The 17,500-nt window shown below is 32.4% G+C and overlaps 1 protein-coding gene across 1 annotated transcript in view; it reads right to left on the reverse strand.

Annotated features, from left to right (window-relative positions):
* Positions 1-17,500, reverse strand: part of LOC150082225 (trafficking kinesin-binding protein 1-like) — a 210,273-nt gene that overhangs the window by 28,135 nt on the left and 164,638 nt on the right. The window contains exons 9-14 of the mRNA XM_090380064.1: positions 14,773-14,851; positions 10,606-10,736; positions 10,185-10,459; positions 9,527-9,736; positions 3,867-4,090; positions 1,051-1,200 (exon numbers count right to left, since the gene is read on the reverse strand). Coding sequence (XP_090236190.1) covers positions 1,051-1,200; positions 3,867-4,090; positions 9,527-9,736; positions 10,185-10,459; positions 10,606-10,736; positions 14,773-14,851 — 1,069 coding nt within the window. The remainder of the gene's footprint in view (positions 1-1,050; positions 1,201-3,866; positions 4,091-9,526; positions 9,737-10,184; positions 10,460-10,605; positions 10,737-14,772; positions 14,852-17,500) is intronic.

The raw sequence follows: 17,500 nt of genomic DNA on the forward strand, positions 1-17,500 counted from the left end.
GACATTTCCTTTAAAATTTAATGTGGGGAGTGATAAAAGCGACGTATCAAAGAGACAAACATTAAAAAAGCCAAAAGAAGTGTTGCTGGAAGAAGCTGTATTTAAGTGATATTCACAGCAACAATCAAGTGGTGCCAGAGCCACCTGATAAATGTATAAAAAGACAATACATTTAATCCATCGATAGATGGATAAATGTATTGTCTTTTTATAGTTTTTAAATACAGTGATTTTTTTTAAATTTATTTCATCAGCACTACCTATATTTTATTTATTAAATTCCCATGCTTTTCTGATTTTGTTATAATATTGACATTTTACAATTTAGAGATATCATTGCCACCCACCTAACAATGCTAATTAACATTTTTTTCAAACAATTTAATGTATCTCCAGAAAAAAAGTTGTATTGGATTAGTGATCCCTTTGCTTTTGAAATTTCTTCACATCCCAAAATTATCATTCAGCAAAAGGAAGATCTTATCGACCTGTCGTCTCACAAAGCCATAAGTTCTTGTTTCAAGACCACAACTTGTGAAAAATTTTGGTTTTCTCTTCAAGACAAGTATCCACAATTATCAAAAATATCGAAAACACGAGATTAGTAATTCCAAACATTGCTCAAAATATGGACCAAATATTATCATTTTTCCAGACTCGTCCTTCTTATTAATTGTTTTGATTTATAATTGTTAATTTTTTTATTGTTTTGTAATCTTAATTGAAGAATAAGAATTTGATTTGTTGTTTTTGCTGTATTCAATTAAAATATTAAACAATTATTTTAATGTGTAAATTAAAATGGAAACAATTCTTTTATTCATTTCTCAGTACTCGAATAAAATTTTCTACTATATAATTTATAAAATGCCAGTTTGCTTCTCTAAAAATCTGGTCATCCTACCTCGGGGTTTACATTGAGGGGTCGTGTCAATTTTATGTTTAATAAAGGGTGTCGTGAGAGAAATAAGTTTGTGCGCCACTGGCATATACCACCAATAATTAGATAATATGCTTTAAAAATTCTTAAATAATTAATGAGATCATTACCTTCATCCTCCTCAACATCACTAAGGTTGTAAACCTCATCTAAACATTGAATTTTCTGTTCTCCCTTCACCTGTATACCAGTTCGTTGTTCAAATATTTTGTTCAAATTGGGAACAGCTAGTTTCTGCCAATGATGGAGAGTCTGAGAACCTATAAAGTTTTAATTCATAACTTTATAACATTTTCCAAAACATTAGTACTTGCTAAAGATCAAGTTCATTAGCCAAGATAGTATTATGATAGCAAAATGTAAATTACAGTTGATTTCTAGTTTTTGAACAGGGTATTGCTTTTCTTTTGTTATTGGAAATTTTTTTAATTAATTACCAAATTAGTTCTACCTTAGGCTATGTTAGCTATAATTTCCTCTTCCACAAAGATAATTCCTAATATGCAGTAGTAAAAAACAGTGGATAGTTGTAATTAGGATTATTGAAATTATACAGGCAAATTTTTTTAAATGTAATATGTGCTGTTTCATTATAAATACTATGCACTACTGTGCACTTCCTGCTCAGTACTTTTCTCAATCTATAGTCAATTTCACAGTTCCTCCCTGATGAGAGGAAAGTGTTACTAGGCTGCATTGCTGTACATCATGATGACCATCCCAACACTTCTGACTGGATTTTAACTGTTATATTATTATTTTATTAGTTTCTGATTTTATCTTCAAATAAACAAACCCCTCCAATTCTATCTGCCGTAACCTGTTTTTATATTAATCACACATTATTCTGGGTAAATAACCTAAAGCACAGAAACAAGCTGTTGACATGTAAACAGTATGTGTGGAGCAGGTGATATTAGCAACTTCCAAAGGGCCATATTTATGGGGTTTATGCATCTGAAGCATGTCTATAGGCAACTTCTACATTAGGAGATGTGGTAGTGAAGTGTATGTATGGTGTTCTTTGCCTGGACAAAACAGCAAAAATTCTGGCTGAAAGACAAGAATTCAATAATAAGGGCTGAGGTCTGATACAAACTGCTGCAAGAAATATGTGAGCTGTGGCAGTATTATCACTAAAGAGTTCAACATGAGTCATGAACAGTCTGTTCAATGAAAAAAGTGCATCAAAATCTGCATAACTGAGATATTTACAGCCATGTGCCATGTGGTTATTCAAACACATCAAGATTCCAGCTACTCCACAATGATGGAAGGGCGAAATTTGAAGACAGCTTCATTAAAATTTGAATCCAGCATATACTGCCGGGTGGTGGTGCTTCAACTGTGGTGGATCAGTCATGCTTCAGAGTTTTGTTGTTGCTGATTTTGTTTGGTTTTTGCACCAAAGCAAATAAAAGCCCATAAAAGATCACCTCATCTTAACAAGGCCTTTTCCACACAGTGTGGAAGAACGTCAGTCATAATCACTGTAACATAACTAAGACAAAGTTCATATCGGCAAGTCTATTCCGAAGGTGATGGAGCCTAACAGAATGACAATGCCACTGTCCATCATTCCAGGTAAGCAAATAAAGAAACATTTTTGGATTGAATAAAAAATTAACAAAAAATACAATTGGTGCAAAATCATTACTGAGTATTTAGTATTATTATTAATAGAGCCAACTAAATGATAGGGTCTTTATCTGTGGTCTCATACTGAAGTTAGGATTCTGCAGATGAACTGCAGATACATTTTATAAAAACAAAACATGTATGTGAAAAATCCAAAGTTCATGTTTTTCTGGCAGTCAGAAACTAATCAGTTATATTTTTGGACAAATATGCACTTTTTATTATATAGAACAGCTAATTGAAAACTGAGCAAAAAAAAAATAATAATAATAAATAAATAAATAAAATAAATAAAAATAAAAATAAATTATTTATTTTTATTTTTTTATTTTTTAAAACCAATCCTACAATATGGTTTAACTTCTGAATTTGCAGCTAACTCTGTTATATCCAAAGTTATAATTATAAAATTAATTGTATGAAAAATTCAGAAAAAATAACATGTAAATCTTGTAATAAAAAGCTAGATAGTGCAGACATGGAAGGAAGGACTACACTCTTGTTCTGCTCCCAAAAAAGGCACTGAAAGGTTACTTCATTCTGTGAGCAACATGGATACATCTAAATGTACCCAGCACATGGTGATGTTAGCCTTTTTATTGATACATGAACTAACCAGTGATGTCACAATTAGTGCCCAATACCACATCAAAAACTGGGGTAGTTACATTATAAAGGCAAAGTAGCTGGCCAGCTTAACAAGTGTTATCCCAATACAATGCAAAACCCAACCCAACCCAACCCAGCCCAGCCCTAACCTGTTGGCTTTGCAACTATATCTTCATCCCTCCCCAAAGTAGTAGTAGTGGCATGTGATGCAAGAAACCAAGTGTATGAGCTCATCAGCCAAAAAAAAAAAAAACACACCATTCCCTCCAAATGCCTGTCCAGTTCCTCCTTAAATTTATTTAACCTATCAACTTCCACAACGACAGATGGAAGTTTGTTCCAGCAATTAACCACCCGCTGGCTAAAGGCAAATTTCCGCACATCTATTCTACATCTGTCTTTCAAGGCATTCAAAGGTCACTGCTTTCACTTGAACAATAAGATAAAGGAGACCACAATGATTTCACCAACAGCCAGTGGAGTTCTGTTGTGCCTTACTTAGTAATATAAGGAAACCAATGTCTCAATGTTGCAGGTTCTTACTTTTAATCAGCTACATCTCCAAACAATTCATTCTGTAAGACTGTTTCATTTGAATGATCCTTATATTTAGAATCTCAAATATATGCTTTGGAATATACAATAATACTGATTACCTTCCATAATATTAAATACTTACCTTCCAGTGGTTTAACAATCTGTAACTTTTCAGGGATGCTATAATGTTTAATCATACTTGAAGTTCTAGAACCACTGCCACTCCATACATTTGAGTGCTGAATGTAAGAAAACGATGTTCTACTTTCTGATGGAGTTGTTATACACACATTCTTTAGTCTTTTCAGGGCAATATCTAAATCAGATGTTCCCGGAGTTCCTGGTACACCTAAACTACCTAAAGATCTAACAACAAAATAAAAAAACAAAAGTAAAAAATATTATTACTTAAATTTAAAAAGCCATATTTTATTATTTATTCAGATCAAACAAATAATAAATGTCAATAGTGTTAATTTCTAAGTTTTGTAAACTAAAAGATATACACATTTCTATTTATGCAATTTCATTACAATATTATAAAAATTTTAAAATGTGCCCAAATTATTTATCTGCACAGTGATACAGACTATGTCAATTTGTTGTGCTGCAATGCAGCATTACATGTGGAATAATTATGTACCAGTTCCGACAGTTTGTTATACACTGTAATAGTAACAATATACAAATTGTATATAAATTGCCCAAACCCTGCAGATATTAAAAGAAAATTTTATCATTTTACAAAATTGATGTTAAATTCTTTTAATTAATTTTTAATCGTGTTCAATCGTTTATAATTGTGTTCAACCGATTTTTTAATTGTTTTCAATTTATTTTTTACTGTAATGTTATATTCGTTTTAATTTCTGGAGAGTATCATATGGAAGTGTTCTATGTATCATATTGAGGTAAACTGCTCTTATTCTTTTACAATTAAAAAAAAAAAAAAAAAGAAAAGAAAATTTTATATATGCATTAATGGGAGAGGGGGGAATTACAGAAAGTAATCTGTTTAGCAATTTAGAAGTAGTGGATTCACCAAAACATGATGAAAATGGATCTTCTATTTAACTTGGCAATCTAGTTGACATTTGCACTAAAAACTGCTACCAAACAATTTCAGAGTTACGGCAAGTGGACCAGGGTGTGATTATCATGTTGAATATCATGTATGATTATCACTGCTACCACTGCATCATAAACTAACTGAACACTAGCACAGAGAGTGACATACCTCTCTCTCTCTCTCGGGGTAATTCAGAAATTTTCTTTTTGGCTCGTGCAGCATAAGCTTCGGGCTTCCTTGCACCATATGGCTAATGCTAATAATAATAATATAATGGCCTAATGCAAAATCTCACTGACAGGTCCCATCCAGATGAATATAAAATGTTCATCTAGATGGGACAATGCAAAGTATCAATTTGCCCAAGACATTTTGTAAAACGTCGAAGCTGATGAAAATTACCTTTGGAGATGGAGATTTAGTGATGAAGCAACGTTTTACATATCAGGGAGGGTAAATCGCCATAATTGCAGAATATGGGGATCAGAAAAGCCTCACACCATTCGAGAATTCGAAAGAGATAGTCCAAAGGTCAATGTCTGGTGTGCTTTATCATGTTTGGGGCCCTTTTTCTTTGCAGAAAAAACAGTGACAGCAGTGACCTATCTGGACATGCTACAGCCGTATCTGTCATGGAAAATCATCAGCCAAATGTGGTGCACCGCCACATTGAGCTCTTATTGTCCGAGAATTTCTTGACATGCATTTTCTGGGTTGGGCGTGGTGGACCAATTCTGTGGCCTCCACGCTCACCCGATCTTATGCCACTTGATTTCTTCCTGTGGGGATACGTGAAGGACATTGTGTACAAGACCCCTGTGACTCCCCTCGATGAACTGAAGCTCACAATTGTTGCTGCGATCGAAACAGTTATACCGCTAATGCTGGAGAACACTTGGAGGGAAATTGAATATCACTTGGACGTCTTACATGCCATGAAAGGTGTGCATGTTGAAGTTGTTTAGCATTCTGCAGTATTGATTCTATAAGTAATAAAACTTTGAGTTGCACTTTCATGTTCTGTAAGCAGTTGTATTTTGTTATTTCCAGTTTGAAAATTATAGGCCACGGAAACCCCAACAATTATTTAGAATCACCCTGTATATCCATGATTCCTTGTAATCAAGAGTAATAACTTGTAATAATAACTAATAATAGTAATAACTAATAGTAATAAACAAGAGTAATAACTAATAATCCTTGTAATAACCTGTACATTATTTATATGTATTTGCCAATATTTATCTTTAGGTAGCCAAAATGTATTTCTCTGAGATCTGTTAGTGATGAACCAGACTTGATAAATATGATATATATTTGTTAAACATGAAAACTGTACACGTGTAATAGTTACTTTGGCAACCAGGCATCTCAGAGGTGACCTGATTGAAGTTTATAAGGCTCTGAGAAGGATTAGTAAAATGAATGAAGGTGGAATTCTCAGTGTTATAAATAATTCCAGAACTAGTGATCATAAATTCAAACTACAAGAGTTGAGGTTTAGATTAGATTGTAAGAAGATTTCTTTTAGCCATGAGTTGTTAATTGCTGGAACAAGTTGCCCTCACAGGTGGTTCACAGTTTGAATAAATTCAAAGGTCAACTGGATAGTTATGTATGTGATGTGAGGAGGAAAGCACAATTTATATTTTCTTATCTATTTGTTTATTTTATTTTATTTTTTTGCCAGTGCAGCAAAAGCCTGTGACTTCCTTGTACTATATGGCAAATACTATTACTATTGTCAAGTGCTGACTTTTATTTCCTTAATTCTTATAAATAATTGATGTACTAGGCCTATTTATCAACTAGTAAATAAGCAGTTACATATCTATAAATATTGTAAGTACATTATAATTTACTTACAATATTTATTACATTATATGGTGTCTTTCAAAAAAAAGAAGCTCCAGTTTTGATCATTTATAATATTATCGAAACCATTCTTGAATACATTTTTGTTCATTATTTATCTTTGTGGATGCAAAATTCATTGTCCTCAAGATTTGCATATACAAAGATAAATCATATGTGATTTGAAAAGTCTCAACCAGGAATCGAGTTTATGACAAAAACCAGAATTTAATGAGTTACTTTTAAATAAAATATCCTAATAAAGGAGTGTATTTTATTTTATTTTATTTTTTTTTTTTTTAAATTTTTCAATGCAGTAGTTGAAATAATTCAATAAATAATGCTATCATTGCATTAAAATTCTATCTGTGATGTTATTCAATTGAAAAGGTGGTCTGATTCCCTGGCTAACATAATTCTAGGAGTTAACACCAATGGATTTTTTTCCCCTTTAAGGCTCTTTCATGATTATTTTCTGCTGATCATTACCAGAAAATTTACACAAACTGAAGGAAAAATCAGAATTGTTATTGGTATGGCAGGACATGGACATATCTAGGAATGTATGCTGCATGGCTGTATAGTCACAATGAGATGTTATGGTCACTAATAAAAATATCAAGACCACAGCTTTCATTTAGTTCTCAGTATATTTCACTAAGTTCATAAAGCAAGTTACAAATTTATAAAGTTGTGTGTGTGTGAGAGAGAGAGAGAGAGAGGAAGAGAAACTTTATTGCAGAGAACTTAATGTTGCAACTGTCACAGCACACAGGCCAGGGGTTAACAATGCCAAATCATATAATGTGAAGTTAAAAAAAAAAAAAAAAAAAAAAAACAATCCAACTAACATCACTGAATGAAAGCACCTTCTTTCTATATATTTTATCACATGCAAATTTGTTAAGATCAGCATCAAGATTGTAGACCGGGAAGAGCATCTGAAAAGGGAGGAATCAGCCTGTCAGGAAAAGTCTCGAATTCCGGACAGTCAGTCTAGGGGTTGTCTGCAAGGCAGAGATAGGGATTCTCCAGCAGCATACATTCCATATGGATGGCTCGGAGATAAATCCCACAACCATTTTCACTGCGACAACCAACCTCTGGGAATCAATACGCTCAGAGAGACAGGGAACCCCCATTGCATTTGCTAATGCTGTTGTTCTAGTTTGTGGTGGCAGATTAGATTTCCAATTGGTCCATTTCAGTAGCCAATATTCAGATTCAATGAGGCTTTTTAGTCGTTTGGGTGGCTGAGGCCCAGACTTCCGATGTGTACAGTAAAGGTGGGTAGATAATTGTTCTGATGTATTTCTTGATTATTTTAGGATCTTTAATTTGCAACAAATTTTGTTTTGTTGTCCAACAAGACTCTGAGCCCATGATGGAAGTTTATCCAGCTGCATATTAAAACAGAGTTTAGGGTCAAACATTACACCTGTCAGAATGTGAAGTAACACAACAGGGATTTGGGTGCTACCAAAAGTGGGAGCAATCACAGAAGGATTGGAACATCATCATCTTGGTCTTCCTGGAATCGATCATCAGGCCAAAGTGCTGTAGAAAGGATGCTATTTCCAAAAGACTATTATTAATGTGGTTAGTGGTCATGATGAAGTTGGGACTGGGCCAGATCGGGGTAAGAAACTTAATGTCATTTGTAAGTAAGCATTTACTTACAAATTATGCATATTTGAACCATTACTGTATAATGTTGCTTTCAGTTGAAAGAAACATGTTTCAAAAAAAACCTGCAACCATTACTTTTAGGATAACTGTTGACAACATGATCAGATAGTGTGTATTTTTTTTGATAGTAGATGACCCAAAATTTTGAGCTAACTACTAACTAGCTAGCTAACTCAAAACAATCATGGTCCTTGAGGTTGTCGCAGACATTCTCTCAGATATGCCAGACTAAAATGCTGATAGAACTGATATTTGGGTGACACTCAAGTCAAGTGAACCCAATTTCAGCAAAGTCTGGAAAGTCTGTGACAGTCAAATCCTCTGCTTGTATCTTCAACTTTAATTATATGTGCATGTAAATGATAATATAAAACTTAATACCTTACACTAAAAAGGAGAGAGGGAAGAAATGGCACAAGTCTGAAATGAAAAAACATACACAGTTTGCTTCCAACTCCAACTCTGCACATGTTAAATAAAAATACACTAATTCCCACTGTTTTAAGCTGCAAATGGTATGCATTAAAGGAACAAGGCTCAGGAATGGAGAATTCAGTCACACTGTAACTGAAATAGCATGAAAACAATAATGCATGTGACATGAAAATCAAAACTGTATATCAGGTATACTTTTAATTTTCAATGGCATAATAAATAAATTTTCAATGTCATTCGCAAAGAGGAAGGGAGGGGAGAGAAAGTGATTTATATTGACATATTTTTAATCCTTTCCAACTTTAATTTTTTGGATATACAAGCCAAGCAAAAAAAGATTATGCCAATTATACTTTTTTTTTTTTTTTTTTTTTGGTAGTTGTTGGCGCATAGGCTTCTGTGGCCATAATGCACCTCCCAAGGTTTTTGTAGTACTTTGATCCAAGCCCGAGGCGGGAATCGAACCCGCGACCTTTGGTTTTTTTTTTTTTTTTTTTTTTTTTTTTTTTGATTTGGTAGTTGTTGGCGCATCGGCTTCTGTGGCCATATTGCACCTCCCAAGGTTTTTACAGTACTTTGATCCAAGCCCGAGGCGGGAATCGAACCCGCGACCTTTGGGTTGCCGGGCGCGCCCTTTGGGTTGCAACCAATTATACCTGTGAGCTTCTGATATCAAGTACCTAAAATGTCTTATATTAGAATATCTATTTAACTTTATATGAGGAAAAGAAAAAAAAATAAATAATAATACATACGAATATTGACTATCATCATCATCAGCATGATATGTTTCTTCACAAGCTGGTTCTGTGTCAGAATTTTCAAGTGATAATACTGATGAACAGGATGACAACTGGCTAAGTGAGCCTCTTGGGCTAGAAAACAGAGAAGAACTTGTAACCGAACTCTCTAAGCGAGGCCTGTTACCATACCTCACAGTTTCAAAAATTTTCCTTCTATGAGAGCTATATATAAAAGAAAAGTTACAAAAAAAAAAAAAAAAAAAAAAAAATTATTTATGATTGTGAAGGTGACAAAAAAATTGCTTTCACATAAAACTATGACAATCTATGACCTTGAGAATTTAATATGGCAAAAGCTATACAGTCTGTAAAATAAATTAGACTATCATGTCCTTCTATATATGTAAATAATTTGCTAATTTATGGTACTAGATTTAGCCAAGCTGAAGTGGTTAAAAAAAGCTAAAAAGCTATACTCTTTTTCTCACTCTCTTCAAAATAACTATAAATATATTTAGTATTCATTCTACTTATTATTACTATACAAAATAAGAAAATGCATAAATTAAGTAGATTCATTATATAATTACCAAGGAAAGAAAGAAAAGAAAAAAAAAATCAGATTATTTTAATATAAACTATAAAAAAAAGGTAAGAAATTTTTTCTTACTTTTTATAAGAAAGTGGAACTGGATCCAGTAAAGAACTTTCTAGCTCGGAAGCAAGAGAATCAGGGGATGTATATCGATTATAGATTCCAAGGCCATATTTTGTTACACTGGGAGAATAACTTTGTAGTTTTCTAACTTTTTCTTGAAGTTCTAAAAAGGCATCATGAAGTTCTTTATATTTAATTTTTAAATCCATCATTTCTGTGGCCAATTCATGTTTGCATATCTCAGCTTTTTGAAGTTTAGTTTCAAGGACAGAATTTTCTTCCAAAAGCTAAGTGTTAAATAAAAAAAAATCAGTACTATGCAGAAAAAAGGCAAAAGGGAAGAATTTAAAAAGGAAGAGTTAAAGAAACTGGCCATGAACACTTATATTTAATGTTGGTAAGGCAATAAACATGATTTTAATGAATTACTTACAGATTTAAAACACATATTCATGTTTTCCAGTTGTAAAGCAAGTTCTGAAATTTCCTCTTCTTTGTTTTTGACCTCATCTTCGTTTCTCACTTTTTCCTCTTGAAGGACTTGTATTTGTTCGTTGACTTTGTCTTTATAATGGAAAACATTTGTTTTTAATAGCAGAAGTATTTTTATCCTAAATTTAACTTATGAAATTCATCAAAACTTTACAAACATTTTTTTAAAAATTTTTTAAAGATATTTTACGCTTTCTATGCTAACAGAATGGGATGTGACACACTCAACATGAATTTAATATGGCAAGTTTCAAAGAAATGTTTAATTATTAAGTAATAATAAAAAATATAATTTGGAAATGATACTACATGATGATTATCCATAGATTAATTTTTGTAAGGAACCTATTAATTTTTGTAACCAATTTTTTTTTACTATGTGGATAATACAAAGTTAGTTTATAATTAGTTTATTAAGTGCTCATTTATTAAGATTGCTCATAATAATACAAGGATACCTTCATGTATGGTCTAATGATAGGAACTGTCAAAGATCCTGAAATTTCTTTAAAACAAAAACTGTTGTGTTGTTTGAGAGCTATTGGCACAAGAGCAACTTAGGCTATAATGTACCTGGCTTAAATTAGGAGGGTTTCGTATGATCAGTATAAAGAACTTAATAAACTAACTTTGTGTTATCCACATGGTAAAAGAGTGATTTATTAAAAAAATGAATCGAAGAATAATAAAAAAATAAATTTCCATTTATATTCTGTATGGTTACAAAAACCAGAGGAGCTTAAAACTTCGCGGTGCAGCATGTGGGCATGATCTTATAAACATGCATTCATGTATGAGATGGTGTGCCACACGTGTAGCAAACCATCTTATTTTATTAATTAATGTATCCCATGAAAAAACATTTTGAAAATAATATAAGATAACTTTAAAAAATAAAGAAGATACTAATTTTTAGATAGGGAATAAACTTATTCAGAAAGAAGTAACTTTTCTTTCTACAGCAAAAGGGATCTATATTATAAACACATTTAGGGTCTGCTTTTACAAATTCCAAAAGTTGTGTGTAATTATTTTTGTATTTTTATGAAAGTCCCAAATTTGAAAGGTATTAGAACCTACAATACAGAAGATACTTGTTGACATTAGGCTACCTGAATTTCTGTAGATTACAATTTTTGGGAAATACATGGGAAGATAAAGTTGTTCCAGAAAACAGAAGTAGAAGGGATAAATGAGAAAGAAAAAAAAAAAGTTGATTCTGTGAGTTTGGAGTTGGACAGGGAATGATGCTCGCTGGTTGCAGCATGTGTTCAGGTTGGTTTGGAAGAGAGTGGAGGAATTACAGATGCCAAATTGGAAGAATAACACCCATGGAAAAATATCTATTAGACAGGGAGTGGAGACACTCTGTAAAAGATGAGTCATTAATTAACCTGACTGCACTCTTTTGAATGGAGTCAATAAGCTTAAGAGAGATTTTGAGGGCATCACCCCAAAATCTCTCTCAAACTTCTTGACCCCTCTTAATTAGCATTAGCAGAGGCATATGACAAGAAAGCAAGCTTATATAGCATAAGTCAAGAAAAACCTTCCCATTTCACCCATCTGGTCACTCTAAATGTTTTTATAGTTCAGCCTTAAATTTATTTAAGCTACCAATTTTCACAACAAAAGATGGAAGTCTGTTCCAGCAATCAACTACCTGCTGGCTAAAGGCAAACTTCCGCACACTATTCTACAACTCTCTTTCCTCAATTTGAATCTATGGTCCCTCAGGTTCTTAATCTGAGCAAGCGGAAGTATCCCATCAGCATCAAGCCTGCTCAAACCATTCAAGGCCTTATACACCTCAATCAGATCACCTTGCAGGTGCCTAGTCTCCAGATGCTGCAATTTGCAGAACTTAAGCCTGTCTTGGTAAGAACACGCCTTGTTCCTCTCACCAATCTTGCTGCCCTTCTCTGTATTTGTTCTAGCAACTCTACATCCTTCCTAAAATGAGGCCTCCAGACCTGTATGCAGTATTTAAGGTGTGGCCTGACCATTGCCTTATACAAAGGGATAATTATTAAGCCTCTTCAAAAAATCTCAAGTTGTGGGAACAATATTGCATGGTATGGAAGATTTTAGATTTGTACAGAGTGAGCTGAGAACAGTAACAGTGAGAGCAAAAAAAAATCAATTTTTTTTTTTTTTTTTTTTTTATGTAAAGGAAGCAATATTTGTGATGTTCTTATGGCAAGAGAGATTAGAAGTCAGGATAATCACTAATCAAGATATGTGATCCTGTCTAGAACTAGTACTTATAATAAAATGATAACACTTCATGGCATTATATAACTAGCAGCATTACTTTGTCCATTTATTCATCTGTCTGCATTTTTACCATGGCACTGTTATGGCTGAACAGGTTTTTATGAAATTAAACTTTGCAACCAAATTTAACTTTTATATACAATATATAATTTGGAATACCACTTTCTTGTATATATTTTTATCCAGTTAAAAATAAGAATTCTCATATACGTTACAGTAGTGATTAACATCTAGATGTGTAGAAGTATTGTATATGCTTGGCAAAGTAGAAGTCATTACATTTTTTCAATTTCTAGTACAAGTAGACAATACATCTACTGTATTTACAGTTACTACTTTACTATTAGCATGCTGATTCTATGAAGCAAACAAAGCTGCATGATTTGTTGTGAAATATACCTATTTATTATAAAGAAAAGTACATGTTTACTAAATTGTTCAGTTCTTGTGAATACCGTTGAATAAAATATCATTCAACTATTTTCTGCTCATTTTCTTCATTAAAGCACAATTATGCAAGATATAATGTAAGTCAAAAGCATTTTACTTTCTTTTTTTCAATTCCTACTATTAGTTCACACTCTCCCTATATATATATTTATATATCTTGTTCAAATTTTCAATCGTTAATAAAATACTTTTTATTCATCCACTGAAGTTCAAATAATTTTTTTAAACTTGTAGTGGATGACACTTGATGGTTAATACAGTTTTTTGAAATATTAATTTATTAATTAAATTTAATTAATTAATTTTAGTTTTACATGGGAGAAAAAAATTTCTCTTATATAAGATATTTAGCAGGATATAAATTTAGGAATAAAATTAAAATCAACAGGCAGTAGCTCAATCGGTAAAATGCAAGGATTTCAGTATTTTTCACGTGAAGAATGGGAGTTCAGTTCTTGCGAAAATCAATAATTTTTTGATAAATTTTTCTTATTCATCCACTCAAGTTCAAATACATTTTTTTAAACTTGTAGTGGATGACACTTGATGTTAATACAGTTTTTTCAAATATTAATTCATTAATTTAATTTAATTAATTAATTTTAGTTTTATATGGGAGAAAAAAATTTCTCTTCTATAAGATATTTAGCGGGATATAAATTTAGGAATAAATACCGTCAGTGGCGAAGCGTGTAGATCGCTGGAAAAAAATTTCTTTTTCAGATTCTTTTTTCATTCTGGGTTCTAGTCTGAGTCAAGGAGGGAACAAAATGGAAAATGAAACATGGGAATAAAAATAATAGTCCAACACCATATATAGAAAGGAAAATGGAAAATTGCAAGGAAATTCGCTTTCTATTTTGCCACTTAATATTGTGATTCTGTCATATGTATATACATATTTATATTAATTGTAATTATTTAATAAAAAGTAACTAAAATAAAATTTTTCTTCTTTGTTGACCTAAGTAGGAATTGACTTAATTTTTTTTTTATATTACTTGTTTTAATATTTATTCTCAGTATATGTTTAGAAAAATTATAAATCTTTGAAACAAAAAAAAAAAGTCTTTCTGAAATAAGTCCTTAACTAATATTTTAATCATTTGTTTTTAAAGTAATAAAGTGAAACTATAACTCAAGTAAAACATAATTCCTGCAGATTTCTTAACTGATAACTAAACTTACAATTAACATAAGACAGTACATCATTACTGTGCAAACTGCAAGTTTGTCAATGCCTACATCATTGTCAGAACTTATGAGATCCTGCCTTGACATTTATTAAAATTTTTCCCTTTGTAATTTTTTTGTTTTCCTATTTTAAACATTCTTTTATTTGTATTTTTTTTTAATGTTAAATACATATATTATTACTTACTTAGCTGTTTAATTAAATCACCAACAAGCTGTTTTTCTTTTCTTTCAGCATGTTCCAAATCAACTGCTTGTGAGGCTGTCTATAAAAATTAAATATAAATAGAATGCCTGTCAAAGTTGCTAAGTTAACTCTTCTTTGAGATGATTTTATTAAATGAAACTGGGTAAAACAAATAAAAAGATAAGTAAATATTAAAATTTTTATATTAAATCCCTATGTACAAAAGTATTAAAATTTAATTTCAAAATGCGCTACAGTTAGTTGAGAAAGCATCAGTCTGCAAAGAGTTCCCAGCATTCAATGTAGACATTTTTCACCTTTGTTTTTTTCCTTTATGTATCACAATAAACAAAACTTTTAACATGTATATATCTGTGTATTACTTAGCTCTGACATTTTCAATAGTCTTTGGATTTTATGTGCTCTCATTCCTAAGGAGGCAATGCATTTTACTGACAAAAAAAGAAAAAAAAAAATAGCTTTTTCACTGAAAATGAACTTTTGCTAGGAAATTTATCTTGAAAGCCATCCTGATAAATCACAGAAGCAAATTAACCCTTCTTTCCTGATCAGTCAGCTTGAAGGCTTACTACAAGTGAAATTTGTAATTTCTTGAGGCAAAACATTAAGAATTATTTTTAATCTCACTGTATAGGGTGAGAAGACATTTAGAGTATTGTATCCAGGTATAAAAATCACAGCTGAAACAAGATGTTAAGTTTCTCGAAAAGGTCCAAATATGGGTGATATGCTTGGTGAAATTGGCAAAAGGACACCCACAAGAAATGATTTTGAATATGCTACAGACAAGGCTCTAAGAGGGGATGATAAAATGAATCAAGGAAATATTTTCATGATTATATGATACTAGAACTAGGGGACATAAATTCAAATTTTGGGGAAAGAGATACAAGGCCACATCATAGGAAGTTTTCTTTTAGCTAATGAGTTGTGAATCACTAGAATAAGTTATATCCATGGTAGCTGAGGCTGACAGGTTAGGAAAATTCAGAGATTAGCTGGATCAGCATCTATGTGAGTAATGGAACGTGTAAGAAGGGTTTTTTTAATTATTTTTATTTATTTTATTTTGCTAGTGCAGCAAATGCCTAAACCTTCCTTGCATCACATAGCAAATAATGATGTCTGTGAATCCACATAATACTAATCCTAAATACATTTGCCTAATACTTTTTATTAATATAACCTTTAAGATGGATCATGATACCCAGTCTGTGCCAAAATGTTCACAATTCAAGTATACTATTTTATGAAGCCTAAACTATCATTTATAGTTAATAAGTCTGCTGCAGCCCTTTTATCTCAGTATAAAATAATGTAAAATGCAATTTGCTGGAATATGGTCCTTGTGCACCATTTCAGCTTTCCTGTACCACTGGAACTGATGCAAAGTGCGATTAGAGGCCAGCTGTTGTACAGCATACAAACCCAAAACACAGGGTGGTTATAAACGGCCAATGCTTTTCTTGGACTGATGTTATTAGTGGAGTCTCTCAAGGTTCCGTGCTGGGTCCCTTACTGTTTTCAATATTTATTAGCAATATTGATGAAGACATATCAAGCTTACTGTCTAATTTTGCAGATGATACAAAGGCTGGCAGGGTGGTTAATGACAGAAATCAAAGCAGGTAACTGCAACATAACCTAGAAAAATTGGACAGATAGGCTAAGAAGTAGCAATTGAGGTTTAACACTGGCAGCAATAACCACAGAATAACACCAATTTACTGGTACCACACTTAAGGTGGTGGAGAATGAAAGAGACCTAGGAGTACCTGTACAGTCCAACATGAACTTCTCTGAAAAGTGAAGACAATTTGCTAGGACAGCTCTTGGGATTTTGTCAATGATATACAGGAATTTTGCTAGCAGAAACAAGGAGTGATTGTCCTATTGTATAAGGCATTAGTTAGGCTGCATCTTGAGTACTTCATACAGGTCTAGAAGCCTCATTTTAAGAGGGTTATGGATCTGTTAGAACAGCTGTAGAAAAGAGCAAGATGAGTCAAGAACACAAAAGGACACTCTTACCATAAAATACTTTGGTTTTAAAAACTGCAACTAGAAACTAGGCACCTGTGAGGAGACCGCCTTTATGTTATCCACATGTTTTTAAGGCTTTAAATGGATTGAGTAAACTAAATGCTGATGGCACCCTCTTGTTTCTCAGACAACACATGTAAGAGACATAGATTTAAAGTGAAAAAGAATGGTTGTAGAATATACTTGCAAAAATTTGCTTTCAGCCAGAATTACTGATTGTTAGAGCACACTTCCATCCGGTGTTATGGAAGTGGGAATTAGAGAGAATGGAAAGATAAGGTGGGGTAGTTTTTAAATTCTGAAATATCTGTTCCTCTACACAAGATAAGTCAACTTTTTCTCTTCTGCATCCACATATTATTTTCCATTGGTGCTGATCTTATTTTTGGCAGTCACAGCCACTGTACTTACATGAGAGATGTATTTTTTCCCTCTGTTAAGTTCCATGCATGTTGTTGTTGTGTTCGGATTTAACAACACAACACATAGGCTGCTAGGGCCATACTGTCTTTCTAATGGTTAATAGGAAATGCTAACGTTATTGTGATACCTGTTATATTTTATGGTATATTCCTATGTTATTCGGGAAGGTAAACAGTTCTTTCTTATTAGGGTCATCTCCAAGAATCTGCAATAATGTTAGTGATGACTGTGCATTAGCACA

Source organism: Mastigoproctus giganteus, chromosome 8, assembly GCF_048544385.1.
Source record: "Mastigoproctus giganteus isolate SK-2022 chromosome 8, ASM4854438v1, whole genome shotgun sequence".
Taxonomy (NCBI): Eukaryota; Metazoa; Arthropoda; class Arachnida; order Uropygi; family Thelyphonidae; genus Mastigoproctus; species Mastigoproctus giganteus.